Source organism: Cygnus olor, chromosome 5, assembly GCF_009769625.2.
Source record: "Cygnus olor isolate bCygOlo1 chromosome 5, bCygOlo1.pri.v2, whole genome shotgun sequence".
NCBI classification, from domain to species: Eukaryota; Metazoa; Chordata; class Aves; order Anseriformes; family Anatidae; genus Cygnus; species Cygnus olor.
Genome location: NC_049173.1, coordinates 24,245,903 through 24,262,199, shown reverse-complemented (window position 1 = coordinate 24,262,199; position 16,297 = coordinate 24,245,903). Strand labels below are relative to the sequence as shown.

Here is a 16,297-nt window from a genome sequence, read left to right as displayed (position 1 = left end):
AAAAAGGAAACAAATGCTAACTTCTAGTAAAGGTGTTTTTTGGAATGACCATCACTGGCTGTGTCAACCCCACAAAGAGAACAAAGAGGACAAGACTCAGACAACTGAGGTGGGTTGTTTTTCCCCAAAGCAATTTTATTTGAGAAAATTGACAAAATCCCCCAAGCAGTCATTACAGAGAAATCCATTAGTCCCCCACATCTGTTCCCCAGCACCCACACCAGTAAGGTGAGGACCAAGGCGCAACACCAGAAGGATGATACTGTAACAGTCACCTGGAGAATGTAAGGCCTCACCACCATTTTTGAGATAACGGTGTCTTCATACTCCAAGAAGGACGGGGAGAAGATAATCACGACGGACAAGATGGGGAAGGCCCCTTTCTTGTACTGTCTTTTCAATTCATATAAAAACAAAAGCAAAAACCTTAACAGATCTACAGGCTTCAAACTGTAGGACCTAAAGCTACCTTCAAATGACTTCTGTAATTCAGTCCTGTGGCATCACTGCTGTTCTGCAGTGTAACAGCTTTCAAAAATGTACAAGGATAAAGGGAGAGGAGTGGACCTGGATTCTTAATATGGCTTTATAAAAAAAAAAAAGAAAAGAAAAAGCAATATAAGCACTTGCCAGTGAAACTAACAACCTCAGGACCTTGGTGATGGCAAAGGAGCAACAAAACACTAACGTTTTTCGATGACAGTAAGTCATCTTTTCACCCTTTCCCATAGCCTCACCCTGGCCAACCGTTTTCCCCCTGGCAATAGATCAGATTCGGGCTGTCAATTATTAACGCATGCTTTTTTTTTTTTTTTTTTTTCCAAATGGTAGGCTGGACCCAGGGCCATGATAACCCGTTCCCTAGCCAGAAGGGTCTAGGCCCGTGAGACCAGAACGCTGCGCTGCTGAACCGTTTGCTCTGAAGGAATGCAGAGAAGGTGAAAGAATTTTAATCACTGCCTAAAAACTGCAGTAAGTAAGTTCAGAAGTTAACCTGCCTGTTTTTCCCCAGCCTGGCCTATTCATTGTAATTCCATCTGGACAGCTGAGGAACCGTGAGAGGCTGCTTGCTCTCTCTGTGGTACCGCACAGAAGAACAATTGTGTTGAGGGCACAGTTCAGACCCCCTTCAGATGTAGCATTAGCCTATTCCAACCCTGTACTGCTTTTCAAGATCATCCGAGTTCTTCCAACAACTCCTCTGCCATCCTTCAAAGCAACCCCTTGCATCCTCAGACCTCAAAGCAGGGTACAGGCCTTCATGCTTCACATTAACAGCAGCTCACCTTGCTTTGAGGTCTCAGGAAATGAGATTCAGCCAGCTGCCTGCTGAATAAACGTTACACTATTAGCTGAAAAAAGTCTCCTGCTCAATTTAAGATCAAGTTCCCTAGCATAACCCGCTCCTATTTGCTCTGTGACTGTATCTGACTGAGGCCTCCTCTCTGCACGAAAGGTCGCCACTGACTACGGCTTTCAGGAAAATTGCTGCATCATTTCAGGACCAGAGAGGCAAATCCAAGACAAACACCTGGAGTAAGGGCAGGACCAAGGCTGGACAGCCTATCTGAGCAAAGCAGGGGTCTCCTTTCCAAGCTCAAGCACATTACAAAGCCCTCCTTCCAAGGCTCCCCTTCCTCCAGGCCGAACCATCGTATGCTCAAGTGCCTTGACCCATCAGCTCCCACAGGGAGAAACACCAAGGTCCACGACAGGGACCAAACCTCGGATCCCCCTCTATCCTCAGGCTCTGCTGGAATGGTAAATCCTATTTCTTTGCCCTCACCTTCATTTGCACGAGGCCTAGATCCCAGCTGGTCAGAACAGGGAATCCCCCACTCTGCCCCGGTGCTGGCTGCGTGGCACCTGAAGAGCTCAGCAGGACCAAGTGGCTCAGAGACACACTACAGTCACAGACAGATGGGAGACATCATCAAGATTACAAAAGGAGAACAGACAGCGCAAAAAGCTCGCTGCAGCTGTCATGGAAACATTTTTTTATTTAATCACTGCCCCAGGAATCCCCAAACCCATCACAAGCTGCCCCACCCTCAACATCCAACAGGATTTCTCAAGTCCCCAGTTGCCTCCAACTTTTATGCTCCCCTCCCCCTTTGGGGTCCAAGTTCCTGCAGAAAAGCTCCAGTCAGTGGGTATCATCTGTGAGATGGCTCCGGGGGGCCACGGCTGGTCCCAGCGGTGTCCAGCTGGGTCTGAGAGGAGGGGGAGGAGGACTTGTTCCTTTACTCAATCAGTTTCTTGGCCTTGAAGAAGCGACGCAGGTAGAAAACCTGCCAGGTGGCCAGTCCGATGAGACAGCACATGGAGAAAATGCTGAAGTACAGAACCCGGGTGTTTGTCGATTCTGAAAGAGACAACAAACGATTGCTTGGTAGTGTGACATCACAGGAAGCTCCTTAAAATCCTGGGAGCCTTGCCCTCCTCTCTCCCCACCCCTGCGAAACGTCAAAGGCAAGATATCAAACACCATGAAGGCAAGGGCACCCAAGCACCAGCAGTACTTGAGAATAAACGCAGAGGGAACAAGGTGAAACTTTGGTTAATGGACGACATGAAATGGTAAGATTGATTCTCATTAGGAATGGAGACAGGAAGAAATGGTTTCTAGAAATGGGAAACAAGACAGTACAACTGCTCAAAAGAAGAGAAATAGAGGGTTTTCGCTTACTAGGAAGAGAACAGGCAGAGGCTGCTGTAATTGCTTGTTCTCCCTAATAACACATTCAGCAGGAGTAAGGGTCTTAGAGCTCCAGCCCTCCAATGGAGCGCACAGTCTCTTACCATTCGTGTCCCTCATCTCTTCTTCTCGTTTCTTCATATAGGCAAAGTCATTCACAATAGACTCTGAGAGATCTTCCAGCCGCCTCAGTTCTACCTCCAGAGGCTTCAACTTCTCCACTTTAGCAATCTACAAAACAGGAGAGTCAGGCAGTCGCTGAACCAAAACCAAAAGCTCCTACACGGGCTTTTACTGCCAGTTTGAACCACTCCTTCTCACACACTCCGGATCTGGGGCATCCTTCCCCCTCGGGAAACACCTCTACGAGCCAGAAACTCCCATTGCATAAAACACTATCGCTTCTCCCACCTGTTTGCTGAAACACACTTAGGTCTACCCCTCCCACTCAACAGAGGAGCTCAGTACGCATACAGGCACATTTCTTCCTTATTCGGCCTAACGTTAGCTTACTCACAGTTGGCTTCTGACGAGTGGGTAGAGGAGCTTGCCACGTGGCTACACCTCCAGTGAACAGAAGTCACAGCCCAAGAGAAAGCGATTTTAACTTACATGCGTGTGCTTGTATTGCTGTCTATGCACACTGGATATTAGCACCGAGACTCACTTGGCTAAACGTTGCCCCAGAAAGTCAGGGCAGCCTGATCCTGACAGCAGCGGTTCGATTACACCCACAGGAGCTCGGAGTTTGTGAACTGAGAAGCTCAAGGCCAGCACACGCTCTTGGCAGGGCTGCGCAGCTCCACAGCGCTGCGGCTGCCTCGGGCCGCCAGATGCCGCTGTTGGAATACCTACGGGATGGGCTCCACTTGAGCCAGTTAGATAAAAATACGCTTCCCTCGTAAAAGCTGGTTTTGTAAGACATCATTTTTTGTGCAGATCACGCAACCTGCAAGTCGTGGACTTGTATATAAAAGAAAAATCTACAAGGAATTCGATTAGAGAGCACACTCCGTAACAGCAACTACTTCAAGTTGAGCGTATAAGCACGTGTCCTTGCCCCGATCCTGATCATAACCTGACTAAACGTTATGTAAAATCTGTGACAAGGACATTTCTAACTGCATTTCCTGCCACTGCTGCAACGTAGGCTTTGGATAACCCTGGTTCTTGCACAGAATTTGTCACCACGACTGACAGGCCGGCCCCCGCCAGGAAGCCAGACTCCGTGTCCCGAGGTAACGCAACGCAGGGAAGACTCGCTACAGAAAACAGAGTGCTTTCCGCCCAGGCTGCCCGTGGAGCGCGGGTCTCCCCACGATGACTCAGAGAGGAGGCCCAGGAGGCATCCCCCAGCCGTCCAGCCCCCTCCGGCAGGCAATAGGTGGCGCTCCCCGAGCGGGCATCCTGGAAGGCTGCTGAGACAGCTGCCCGCGCTCCGGAGAGGCTCTCACAGCCAGGACGCCGCTAGCTGAAGGGTCTTCGCGTGACACACGTCCCTCGGCAAGCAGCAGGCTCTCGAGCAGTCATCAGAGTGGTTTTATGCTGAGGTGAGCTGTATATTAAATCTGCCAGCACAGCAGTGTCAGTTTGGAGCACACGTGCGAAGAGGGCGTAGGAAATGTGAGGGTAAAACCCTCCCGCTTTCTAGTCAAGAGGCTGCACTGACAAAACTCTGGCCAGGATGCGCATCTGCCAGCAGATCTCTGCTAAAAAAAAACCCAGCACCAGCATGAGCGTGCCTATGGCCTGGACTCTGCTGACACAGCTATAGCAGCAGGTCTGTACCAGGGACGAGGGGTCAGGGACCTCTGCTGACAAAACAACCCTGAGCTGACTGGCTCCGTTATCCTCCTGGAGGGCACTTTTCCATATCCACAGGAGGCTTGAAAGGCTCCCCTGGGAAAAGCTCTGGCTTTTCTGCTCCATCCTGCATCCCTTCAGCTGCTTTTAATAGCTGTAGCTAGACAAACGCGACAGCCAATTTCAGTCCTGCGTGTACTCTCACACACACATCCTGGACTTCTCTCAGCTCGAGTGAAACCAAAGAGCACTGCTGCTCCAAGGCAGTTTGTGAAAAGCCCACTGAGCCTCCGTGGTGGTGGAACACCACGATCCTGGAAGGCAGAGGAACATCCGTACCAAACAAACAGCTGAGACAACAACTCCACTGAGCTTCTCAGGGGCCACTTAAAGGTGCATCAAAGCCTAGCTAGCAGAGAGAGAGACTGTAGCCAAGAACTGGCACGGAGTTGCTCATCCGGAAAGGAACTTAGATCTCCAAGCCTTCTTGGTGGCCTCTGAAAAGTCCTTTCATTCCTGCTTCCTGACTGAAGAAAGGTGTATTTCCCCATCCCAGAGAACTAAGGTCCGCCACTGCCATGCAGCGGGTCAGTAAGATTTTCTAACCTGGATCACTCTCCCAGTTCCTCTGCTCCAAAAACATCTGCACCTGTGAAAGTTTATGAAGCCAGACTCGGACATCATCCCTCCTCTCACTGCCCATGTCCATGCAGAAGCAGGACAGTATTACTGCCCCTCATTCAACCCCCTGCATCAACTCTTGTAGGAGTTCAACAAGAACCAGCGAGGGGAGGACAAAGGCACTGCTGGCTCCGAGGACACTAACAAAAGGTTCAAAAAGGCAGCAATTCCAGGAGAGAAATCTGGCAGCAGCCTTCCCCGTGAGGCCTTACAACAACCCGTCAAGTTAAAAAACACGAGTATTCTAGCAACTTGGGGCAGAGGATGAAAAAAAGAAAAACCACTACAAAACAGTGTGACTAAACATCAGCAGCAGCTTTACAAACTAGGTGAGATTGAGTCCTTTGCAGACACAGTGTTCAACGAGGCTTGTCACAGTCCGTCCCTCTGAGGTTGCCACAAGGCAAGGATGCTTGTTGGCAATGTCAAGATCTCCACTCAGGTGGGACTGCAGGTCTAAATTCTTCTTTTCCTATGTTTGTCCCTGGACCTTTTCCATTGGTAGAGCTACACTGGGGACAAGAGTAATGCGTACTTGGCTTTATTCCAAGACAGGTGTATCAGTACAACCAGTGGGTTGTACCAAGCTGTTCAAAGAGAACCTTTCTGCAGAGGGACAATGCTGCTGGGTAGCTCTGTGGTAATGGAACTCGGAGTATGCTGCAGGGCTGATTTAAAGAGACGCTGTAAATGCAGTCCCCAAAATCCTCCCAGTTACACTCTCAAGGGTCACCACGTAAGATTTCACCATCTTGTAATCCTCCAACAGCTGGTTTAGCCAGAGAGCTGGCCCAACGATTGCTTTGCTCTTCCCTAACCCCAAGCAGTTTTTCTACTCTTCATGTGCAGTGACTGTACTGACGTAAGCCATGGAGGAACAGCTAGCCCAAAGTTCAGAAGGATATCAGAACTCCAGCACGCCCATCTGAGAAATTCATTAGTTCTCTAACTGCCACCATACGCGGTCTCCTCTGTTGCCCTTTCCTCCCTAAGGCATCTCCCATGCTGGTTTAAGCAGTGGGCAGAGCAGGAATTTGCAGGAACCTTTCTCCTCTACCAACTCTCAGGCTCTGCTGAGGGCTGCTCGACCCCAAATTCTAGCAAGCCAGAAGCACAGCAGCAGCCATCAAAGCTCAGCATCCAAAACGGCCAGACTGTCCCAGCCACAAAGCAACTGCTATTCCTCACAGCTGCTCCTGGGTCTAAGAAAGCTGTGTCCTCCCAAGACGGGAACGTTCAGGGTTTTATGCCTGTTCCCAACGTCACGCCTTCAAACCAAATACACATTTCACACCCACTACTGTTCTGCCAAATACCTTTACACTGATATATTGCCAGTTCTTAGAAGCGCACAAGCACCGTTTCAGGGCTGTCAAGCCAACACATCTTCCAGTGAGGAAGGCAGCAACAGTAACGATGCAACTTGACCTTTAGGAGGATCTGACGTTAACCTAAAATACCCTCCACTGCTGGGGCAGGGGAAACTGCACATCTCAGTATCTTGTTGCTTGTAATACCTATGCCCAGAAGCTGGGTCACGCTGTCCTGGCAAAAATAAAAATAAAAATTCACACATTAGGCGCCAGTTCCCAGAGCCCAGAACGAATTTCAGTTGATATTTATCTTTTTTTTTTCCTGCCCTAGCAGACAAAGCTTCACTGGAACTGCAAGTTGCAGACAGGCTTTCATCACCGCTGGGAAAAGAGCTTCCCATCATGAGCCCCAGATCTACAAATAGGCATCACATGAGTGCTGGGAAAGGGGAGTCCGAGGCGCAGGCAGCCAGGGGACATACCTCCTCGTAGTTCTTTGCTTCGACTCCATGTTTCATATCCAGAATCACGAGCTGGTCCGGCATCCTCCCTGTTCCTGGAAGCATAATGAAAGGATTCATTGTGCAAAACGTTCAGCCTGCCAGGAAATCACCAGCTCTCTCCAGCGCTGAGGAAGGACTCACAACATCCCTCCCCTCCGTGTCTGCAGCTAAGTGCGGAGGCAGCACAGTCCAGCCTAAAAATACAGAGACTTCAGAATAAATCCTGGCTGAGGGAGAGCCTCCCAAAGATAATGGGAACAAGCTGTAACCGAAAGTGCTAAGTGTGTGTAGGATGCAAATCACTGTAAAAACTGCAGAGGACTAGAAGATGAACACCAGCTGCTATGAGACAGGCTGGCTAAAGTCACCAGGGGGGCAACTCTTCAAACTGGGAAGCCCGTGTTCCTCCTCGCAGGAAGCACACCAACAGCCGTCAAGGTTACTGAGGTTGGAAATGATTTTATATTTAGAAAAGAAGAAGGAAAGCTGCTTTAATTGAGGAAGGCGGCACATGGGGACTAGTGATCCTCACGTGCTGCAGTATCTGCAGAAACGAAGGCAGTATCTTTACTGAAGTATCTTTTCAGGGAAAGAACTGACCAGACCCACTGGTCTGAGACCCACGTTGCAAATGCAAACCCCGAGATGTCAGGAGGCTCGTTGGGAAGACGCCCCGGCACTTCAGAGAACTGCTGTCTGTAGCCACATAAACAGTGAGGAGGATGAGGTTGCAGTCAACAGCACAAGTATCTTTTAAGGCTGTGGCCCCTTGCTGGGGAAGCCTATAGCTAATTACTTTTGTTTGTTTGTTTTAACTGCTACGAACTTTCACATGTGAATATTCACAAGAGGAGGAAAAAATGTCTATGCATTTAAGACACTCTAAAGAATGCAGCACATCAGCTGACCTGAGTATCATATGGCACTCTACCACCCACCAAGGAAATGTCTGTACACAACACATTCCCAAATCCCAGCACTTCGGGGCACGCAGTTGTCCCCAGCTAGCTGCCAGCACAGCGCAAGGTCTGAATTCACTTACACTACCAACTTCAGAGCTTTTCTCCAGGAGCGTGTCCAATACTCACACTTAGCCCTAGGTAGCTGCCAGGTGGACATTCCCTCAGTCCACAAGCAAATTCAATACACAGGTTACACAGGGTCACTCCAGTCAGAGTCAGCAACACATTCCAGATCTTCAATACAACATCCCCGGTTTTCCTCTCTATCCACTGAACAGCTCTTCCAACAGCAGACTGGAATCACCTCCACCTTCTACTGCTGTCAGAGCAAGGAATAATCTACTAGCAACATCACCCACATCATCTGCAAACTGTTTCTTAATTCCTGAGGGATACCGCAGCTCAAAATTCTCACTCAGCCATGTAAGAGCCTAATGGATAAATCAGAATTCGGATTTTTGGGGGTTTTCTTATAAAAGACCGGTTACCGTAAAAATGAACTTAAAACCTAGCACCGTTCTTTAACAGACATGTTGTATACGACCATGCGGTGCTCCTTCCTCCAGCCACAAATTTTGACCACTTTTGCTGCATATCAGCATGCCTGGAGACTGGCAGGTAGGGCGATCAACAGTAGCTGCAGAAGAAAATGCAAAGCACGCAGTTCAGAGAGGGGTTTTTTTATGTTGTTTAAATTACAGCAACTTGGTTGGACAGCTTGAGCTTCCAGGAAGAGCTGAGAAAGATGAAGAGGACAGTGAAGAGGAGAACAGAACTGGAAGGATTCATTTGTCAGGCTGGAGGGGAGAGCTGCCAAGAAAGCAGAAAAACAAGAGCTGCTGGGTGCAAGGGGATGGAAAGCAGACATTCTGCAAGAGGTTAACGTTGTCAGAGACTGCCCTGGAAAACCTCAAGCTGCTCTTCTAGAAGATTACTGAGCCCGAGGCACAAGCAGAAGCCTTCTTTAAGCTCATCAGATCCTCAGTGACTCCTTGCGCCTCCTGCAGCTGGGGCTCACCAGAGCAGAGCAGATCAGCAACAAAGTAAAAAACAAACCAAAAACAGCAGTAAGGCCCAGAGATCTTTAACTAAACCATCCAGCTGATAACCTCTTGAAGACCCTGGGGGTTGTAGGTATCTCATACAAGTACACAGCTGTTTCCTGGGAGACTAAAGGAGATCCTAATTTGTAAAGTCAATTTAAAAACAAGGTGGTTGAACTGGACGTCAATTTTTTTCACAGAGGAATGCCAGGAAAAATAAGATATTAAACCCCAAGTTGGGAAATGTAGGATTACGGAAGGAGCAAAGAGGTAAAGACGGAGAGGGGAGAGGGACTTTTAATCAAATCAGGGAGCATAGCAATAGGACAAAGGGCAATGACTTTAAACTAAAAGAGGGTAGATTTAGATTGGACATGAGGAAGAAATTCTTTACTCAGAGGGTGGTGAGGCACTGGCACAGGCTGCCCAAAGAACCTGTGGATGCCCCATCCCTGGAGGTGTTCAGGGCTTTGGGCAACCTGGTCTAGTGGCAGGTGTCCCTGCCCATGGCAGGGGGGTTGGAATTAAATGATCTTTAAAGTCCCTTCCAACCCAAACCATTTTGTGGTTCCATGATCAGGACACAGGAAGAGCCCTACAAAGGAGCGTGCAGGCCATGCTGTTCTTGTCAGAAACTGGCTTATGATGCTAGAGTACGTGCACTTGGGAACAGATCGCTGGTCAGTAAGACAGGATCCTTCCACCCTGGAAGAGGAGAAAAAGCCCATCGTACAAACATGCACAGCTTCAAGAAGCACTCTAAGAACTCCTTCACTCTCTTAATGGGGACCTTCTACACAGAATCTCCTTCTCACTTCCTCTTCCTCATTTCTGCGGTTAAGGATTGAGAAATCCCAGTCGCTCAGATCTCTCAGGGCCCAACGGCTCTGGGCTTCCTCCTCCAACAGTTCTCCTCTTCCAGAGCTCCAACATCCTCTTGGCTGCAGCACTACACGTCCTGACCACCTACTTGAGGAAACGATGAAAAAGAAATGAAAAAGAAAGGAGAAACGTGGGGAGAAAAGAGAGCTCGGTCAGTTGCCCCATCCCCTTGCTTGCATTAAAGAGGAAACGAGGCACTTCCTTGTGACACGGTTACTTCTTCCACAGCACCTTAACCGAGTCCTGCATTGATCAGGCCTCACGGTGCCACCTTCCTTGCTTCAACACTTCCTTAATATCCAGCACAAGCAGGGGAAATCTGGAGACACCCATCATGCAGTATAAATTGTCAGCAAGGATTATGGGGCCCCTGGGTCAAAAAAGAAACTGGCAGCTTGAAGGACCCTAACGGGAAAGCCTATGGAAGAGGATTCAGCTGCTCAACTGAACAGCTCTAGATTTTGGCACTTCAGTCCCCCACTAGTCACTGAGCAGAAGCCGTGCGTACAAGTTTGTTATCCTCGTTGGTACCAAAAGCTCCAATACAAACTTGCGACACGTCAGGGAAACCAAGGAGCAAACATTTGATGCAACGAAAAGAGCCACAAGGGGCTCTGGCTAGGCAAGAAACCTCTGGTCACAAGCACTGAAGTAAGAGTCTAGACGCAACTAAAGCAAGAAGCCTCTCCCACTGCAGCGCGTGATCCCATGGAAGCTATGAAAGGGTTTGTGGCACTGTCTGGAGACCTCCCAAACACCCAGGTGTGCGACAGTAAATAGCAGCAGCAACTCTCCCAGATGAGTCACCAGTGCCTGCATGTCTCGATGCGTTACGGAGCACTGGGAAGCCCTACCTTCGCAGTGAAATAAAAGCAGAACCCTGCGCATTTCGGGTCACTGTCTCATCTGTAAAATACGATAGAAGAGGTTTTACAAGCCAGATCCCTCCCCGAACCAAGATAACCTTCTGTTTCTGGAAGGTTCTCTTCAGCTTGCAAATTACTTGCACCTTCTACACGGAGCAGCGCAGCAAAACAGATGCTGCCTTTCAGCAGATACGGGGAACGCTGCTAGCGGCTGCTCTTCAGGGTCTTTTCGGACAAGACACGGGAGAGTCAGCTCCAGGGAGCAGCACTCAGTGACTGTGAGAAGACGTGAGCACCTACAAGCTTGCACAGGCTCACCCACACCAAACGAGACTGGAAGCCACGTGCTGGCTGCTTTCAGCACATTTGTCCCGAGGATGAGCCCAGGCACTCGGAGCAGCACATGCGTCACCTCACAGGAAACGAGCCTCGGTGCTCGTTAGGCAACCATCCCTGCAGCACAAATGCAAGGCTGACGTCCTGCTCATTTCCCCTTCCCTTTACTGACTGCTTAGCAGTTGCGGGTGCAAACCACGGCCACGTTCTCCTCCACACGCTGCTAACCTAACAGGATTGCTGCCGAGCACACGTTCTGCAGATCACACTCCACCAAATGGGGAGAGACAGACAGCAGGGGAGAAAGGCCGGGTCCTGGAAATGATGGCATCGTGCTCCGTCCTGGCTCAACCGCAGGATGAGGAGCATGAAGAGAGCAAGAGAGGTGTGGTTTGCTCCCTGGTACTGCCATTTGCTGCGACTGTGCTGACCTGTGTAGGAGGAACACACAATCCCCCTTTCTTAGGCCTCTTTCAGAAGAAACCTGAGCACTCCGCACTGCAGCCACGGGGGAATACTTAACTTCCAAATGCAACACAGACAGCAGATGCTCTGCACCGGTGAGATTGTCCACAAACTCCCGAGAAACAGCTTTAAAAGGCAAGACGTTGGGCAGACTATGCTCAGAACCACTGTCCATGTACCTCTCATGCACACATCCACACGAACCATCAGAAGCTAATGGACCTTCCACTTACCCACGGGAAGCTTGCTCTCAAAGCAGGCCTCAAACATGTCATAGTCTTCAGTGGTGAAGGCAAACTTGCCCTTCGTGGCATCCTCCTTGGCGTACAGGATGTGTCCCGCCGAGTCAGTTATCTGTACGAGAGAGAGACGGCGAGGGTAAGGAACGCTCACGCTGCTGAGTTCGGGCAGCGCGAGAACTGTTAGAGCTCTCCTGGCCTCCCCTCCTGGATCTGCCACATTCTGATTTCTGCAGTTTCTCCTCTTCTTTGCACCTGTATCAACTCCTCCCTTACGGATCCCCGCCGAGCTGACAGAGTGCCCCTCCGTAACTACTGACACTTAAACAAATAAACAAATCGAATAGAGAAAAAGAAACAAAACCAAAAAAAAAAATGAAAACCAACCCAAAACCGAAAACCACACCGATTTCTCTTCCTCCTATAACCTCTGAATACAGGCTACATTTAGCAACTCTAGCTATGCCAAACTGTCATTCGTTGCCTCCTTTTTGCAAGCAAAATTCAGAAATTCCCATAGCAGCAGACGCAGGGAAGCCCCACGGGACAAAAAAGGCTCATTCCCCAGAAGACGACACGAAGAAGGGCGTATCTATTACTCCAGAAACGAACGATCAGCGCGGCCCCGAGTTACACAAGGTCTGGGTGCCAAGATCCACAGAAGCGGCCACCTCAGAGGACAACTCAGACTACACAGACAGAATAATGACTGCTTTGCACTACGTCTCTGAAATTACTAAGAATAGGTAAAAACTGTACGAGGTCTACAAAAATGCTTCACCCAAGAGTAAAAAAGGGGACACGTTCCGTGGCACAGACTGAGACAATTACTGTGCTCAATTAAAAGGTCCAGCCGCTCGAAATACACTGACCGACGAGTTGGGTGAAAAAATGCAGGCGTTACCATACTGCATGAAAGTCAACAGCCTGCCTTCCTCTGCATTGTTTCCCAGTTTCCCTCAGCAGGTATGTCTGAAGAGCTTGGGAATCGTCTCAAAGGTGCAAAAGACAGAGGTGCACAACATATTTTGTGGTACAGAACAGATAAATCAGACGTTCTCCTTCACTCCATCTTACAACAGAAATTGACAACCTTGCAATCTACAACCTTGTTTCCCTGTAAAAGAGCCACATGGGAAGACTAGGTACCCAAAACGATTTTAGGGGAACACTCCTTTACTTATTTCAACGCATAATTAACTCCCTTCCACATGATAGCACTGAGACCATCCACTTGCTCGTATTTGGAACGGATACAGACTTTTACACGGATATCGAGAGTTGCTGCACTAGGCAGGGAAAACAATAAAGGGTATAAATCCTGCAGCCTTCGGGCATAAGGAACAAACTTCCTCTGCATACAGATTACTCCATAACTGTCCGTTACGGGACCTGCAGTCGCTTCCCCTGCGCCATACGGCATTTGCCCACACCCGAGAACACCACGGAGCCTCCGCTGCAGCTCCCTTGCAGAGCTCCGCCTGTGTCCGAGCCGTGCACAAATGAGCGCACGCCACGCAGCCGGGCACAGGCTGCCTGCACCTGGCCGCGCCAACACGGCGCACAGGCATGCATTCTGTCACCACGCGGTGCTGGTTAACCAGGACGCCTGCCCGACTGCACATCTGGGCTGGCCCCGCATAAACTGGCACTGGGCTCTCAACGCCAAGCTGCGGTGACAAGAACACGGCAAAGAAAGCCCTCAAACGCCCCCGTTGTTTTCAGCATTATTCCCTCAGGGCTTTCTAGAGAGCAGAGCTAACCTTTAGCTAGAGGATATTGCGCTGCTTGATCTGGGTTTGTCCTTCACAGTTCCGACAGCCTGCTCTCAATCGGGATTTGAGACGGCAAAAGCCGTGCTCTGCTCCCACCAGCACCGAGCGCCGTTAACCCGAATCGGCCAAGCTCAGCTGGGCGTGCGGGGGTGGGAGAAGCTGCTAAAAGCCCAGCCAGAACACTTGCGGGGGAGAAGCTGACCTGAAAGGGATTTTTCATGATATTCAAACGTTATTTACAGTAACGCGGTCCTCCACAGACAGGGCATTGTTCGCCCCTGACAAAGAGCCCAGCAATTCCCCAACCCGCCAGGCCCAACAATGGCACAGCCGCACGTGACCGGGCCCGGCGGGACGTCATCCGCCCCGAAGGCTCCCTCCTGCAGCCAGCTGGCAGAGCGCGCGGATTCCTCAGAACAGAGGGTGCCACTGTTGGTGTTGGAGCATCACAAACGCGGAGCTCAGCTCACGGACGGGAGCCGCGCCGAGCGCAGCCAGAATTAACCACCAGCCTCCCACGTTCGGGTGGCCCCATCCCGGGGACCGGAGCAGGCCAGCCAGTGCGGAAGGAGCGAGACCGCTGCAGGTTGATGTCCGGAGCTACATTTTCCCACAGCAACCGGGACACAAGGAGAAAGAAGCGTGCACCTAGCCCAGGCGTTACTGCACTCACAGCAGGCCCAGCGTGTTGGGTGGCCGTACCTGAACGGTAAGATGGGAACCAAGAATGGCATAGGGCGTTATTTATCCCTTGTAGGTTTTGAGAGTAGTATGGGACGTTCACTTACTGATTTTTACATCAAATTGGTTTTATAGTTCCAGTAAAACGGAGCATCCGTGAGCGTTCCTATTTGGGCACCTGCTTCAGCAGCAAAGCCAGAACGAGACCCAAGCGTTCACCGCCTCCCTAGGCAAGGCCTCTGTAACGAGGGGGAGTTTTGGAAGAGACTGCGGGGTCAGAGCGGGCAACCAGAGAACCAGGACGGTCGGTAAGGGGCAGACAGGGGGGTGTGTTCAACCTGAAACACACGTGCCTTACCAGGCGAAGATTTTCAAGCGCGTAAGCCGTGTGAATCTGCCCATCCGCAGACAAGTTCCCTTTTACAGATGATGCAACAAATGAAGAAAAATAAGTAAACTAAAAGCACGACCCCAGAAACGGCCTTGTCCCGCCATAACCGGGGACAGCTGCCACAGGGCCTCCACGTGCCTGGCTGCGGGCCGCCGAGCACTGACCCCGTTTCCGAGCGCCCCCCTCCCGTCGCCGCCTGCGGGAGCAGCGGGCGGCACCCGCACACCCGCTCCGCGCTGCCCGGGCCCCGCCGCCCCCCGGCCCCGGCCCCGGCCCCCTGCCCCCAAACCGGGCCGGGCCCCGCCGCCCCCCGGCCCCGCCCCGGCCCCGCCCCGCGCCACGTCCGGGCCGAGCAGGGGCAGGGGCAGGGGCAGGCCCCGTGCCGGTCCCGTGCCGGTCCCACCTTGAGGTTGGCGGAGGGCCCGGTGGAGGAGCCCGGCGGGGCGCCGATCTCGTACTCGCCGGTGACCAGCGTGTCGCGGTGGATCTCCTCCCGCAGGCACTTGCGCGCCTTGCCGGGCAGCTGGAAGGAGATGGGCCGCGCCGGGCCGGCCAGCAGCAGCAGCAGCAGCGCCAGCAGCGGGGCCAGCCGGGGAACGGGCACGGCACCGGCGCCGGGCCCGGGGCGGGGGCGGCCGGGCGGCGGCAGCGGCATGGCGGCGGCTCGGGCTGCGACGGGGCCGGCCTCCGCCCCCGCTCCGCCCCACGTGACCGCCGCCGCCTGCGTCACGCCGCGGGAGCGCGCGGCGCCGCGCGGGTGCCCGCCGGGCCGTTGGCGTTCGAATCGGGCCCGCGCGGCGCCGGTGGGCGGGGCCTGCCCTGAGGCGCGGCCGTCGGGGGCTGAGGGGGCCGGAGGGGGGCGCGGGCGGCGGGAGCCCCTCGTCACCGCTCGGCTCCGCCCGAGGCGTTGCCGGTAAATTAAAACGCGGAGGCACGCACCGGTCGTGCACGCGATCTGAATTCACGGACTCCCGGAGCTTTCCCCGTAGCTGGGAGCCTCCCGAGCCCTCCCCTGGAAGACGCGCTTGTTTTCTACTTACACCTATATTTTTAAATTCCTGAGTAATCCCCCCCTGTCATCTTCAGCCAAGAAGGCTGTTCTGTCAGACGTCTCGCTCCTCTGGATCAGCGCCGTGCAAATACCGTATGATAGTGGCAGAGGCACGCGAGTGTTTTTGACAGCAAATAAAATTCTGCTGTTTTTAAAGAGGCATTTTTTCCCCTCCCTCTCCAGCAGGTGCTCAGACCTACGTTTTTTTAATGTGTTTTGGTCACGCACGCTTCGAGTATTTAACGTGTTAGTAAATAATAATAATAATATAACCACAATAACCGCTCCGCAGCCGTACCAGCTCTTGGTGGTCGCTCCCCCCGACCCCTCAGCCCCGGCTTCCCCCGTTCCCTGCCTGCCCCTTGGCCGCTGGCACCTCGCCTCCCACAGGGCAGTGCCTGGGGGAAAACGTGCAAGTTGTGGCAGAAACAGGCGGCTAAGGGCACGCTGGAAGAACGGCGGGTTTTTGGCTGCGATCCTTTAGTCACGTCCTCTCTGTATTCCTTTGGCCTCCGCTGTGCTCTCCAGTATTAGCTGGCTTGACGCAGGGGGAAAGGCGGGAGGAAAATTTCCCAAACGCGTGGTTGTGATTAACACAGCTCCTGGGA

General features: G+C 51.9%; 1 protein-coding gene and 1 long non-coding RNA gene across 2 annotated transcripts; both read right to left on the bottom strand.

The window, feature by feature from the left end:
* Positions 1–105: 105 nt before the first annotated feature.
* TMED10 (transmembrane p24 trafficking protein 10) lies at positions 106–15,360 on the bottom strand. Its single transcript, XM_040558859.1, has 5 exons — positions 15,042–15,360; positions 11,786–11,906; positions 6,978–7,051; positions 2,803–2,929; positions 106–2,365 (listed from the first exon to the last, which is right to left on the bottom strand). The coding sequence occupies exons 1-5, from the start codon at positions 15,291–15,293 to the stop codon at positions 2,244–2,246; spliced, it is 696 nt and encodes a 231-aa protein (XP_040414793.1). The 5' UTR covers positions 15,294–15,360; the 3' UTR covers positions 106–2,243.
* LOC121070980 lies at positions 8,220–11,774 on the bottom strand. The gene is made up of 2 exons (XR_005820326.1): positions 9,819–11,774; positions 8,220–8,279 (listed from the first exon to the last, which is right to left on the bottom strand). It is a non-coding gene; the product is annotated as an uncharacterized LOC121070980 (long non-coding RNA).
* Positions 15,361–16,297: the final 937 nt, after the last annotated feature.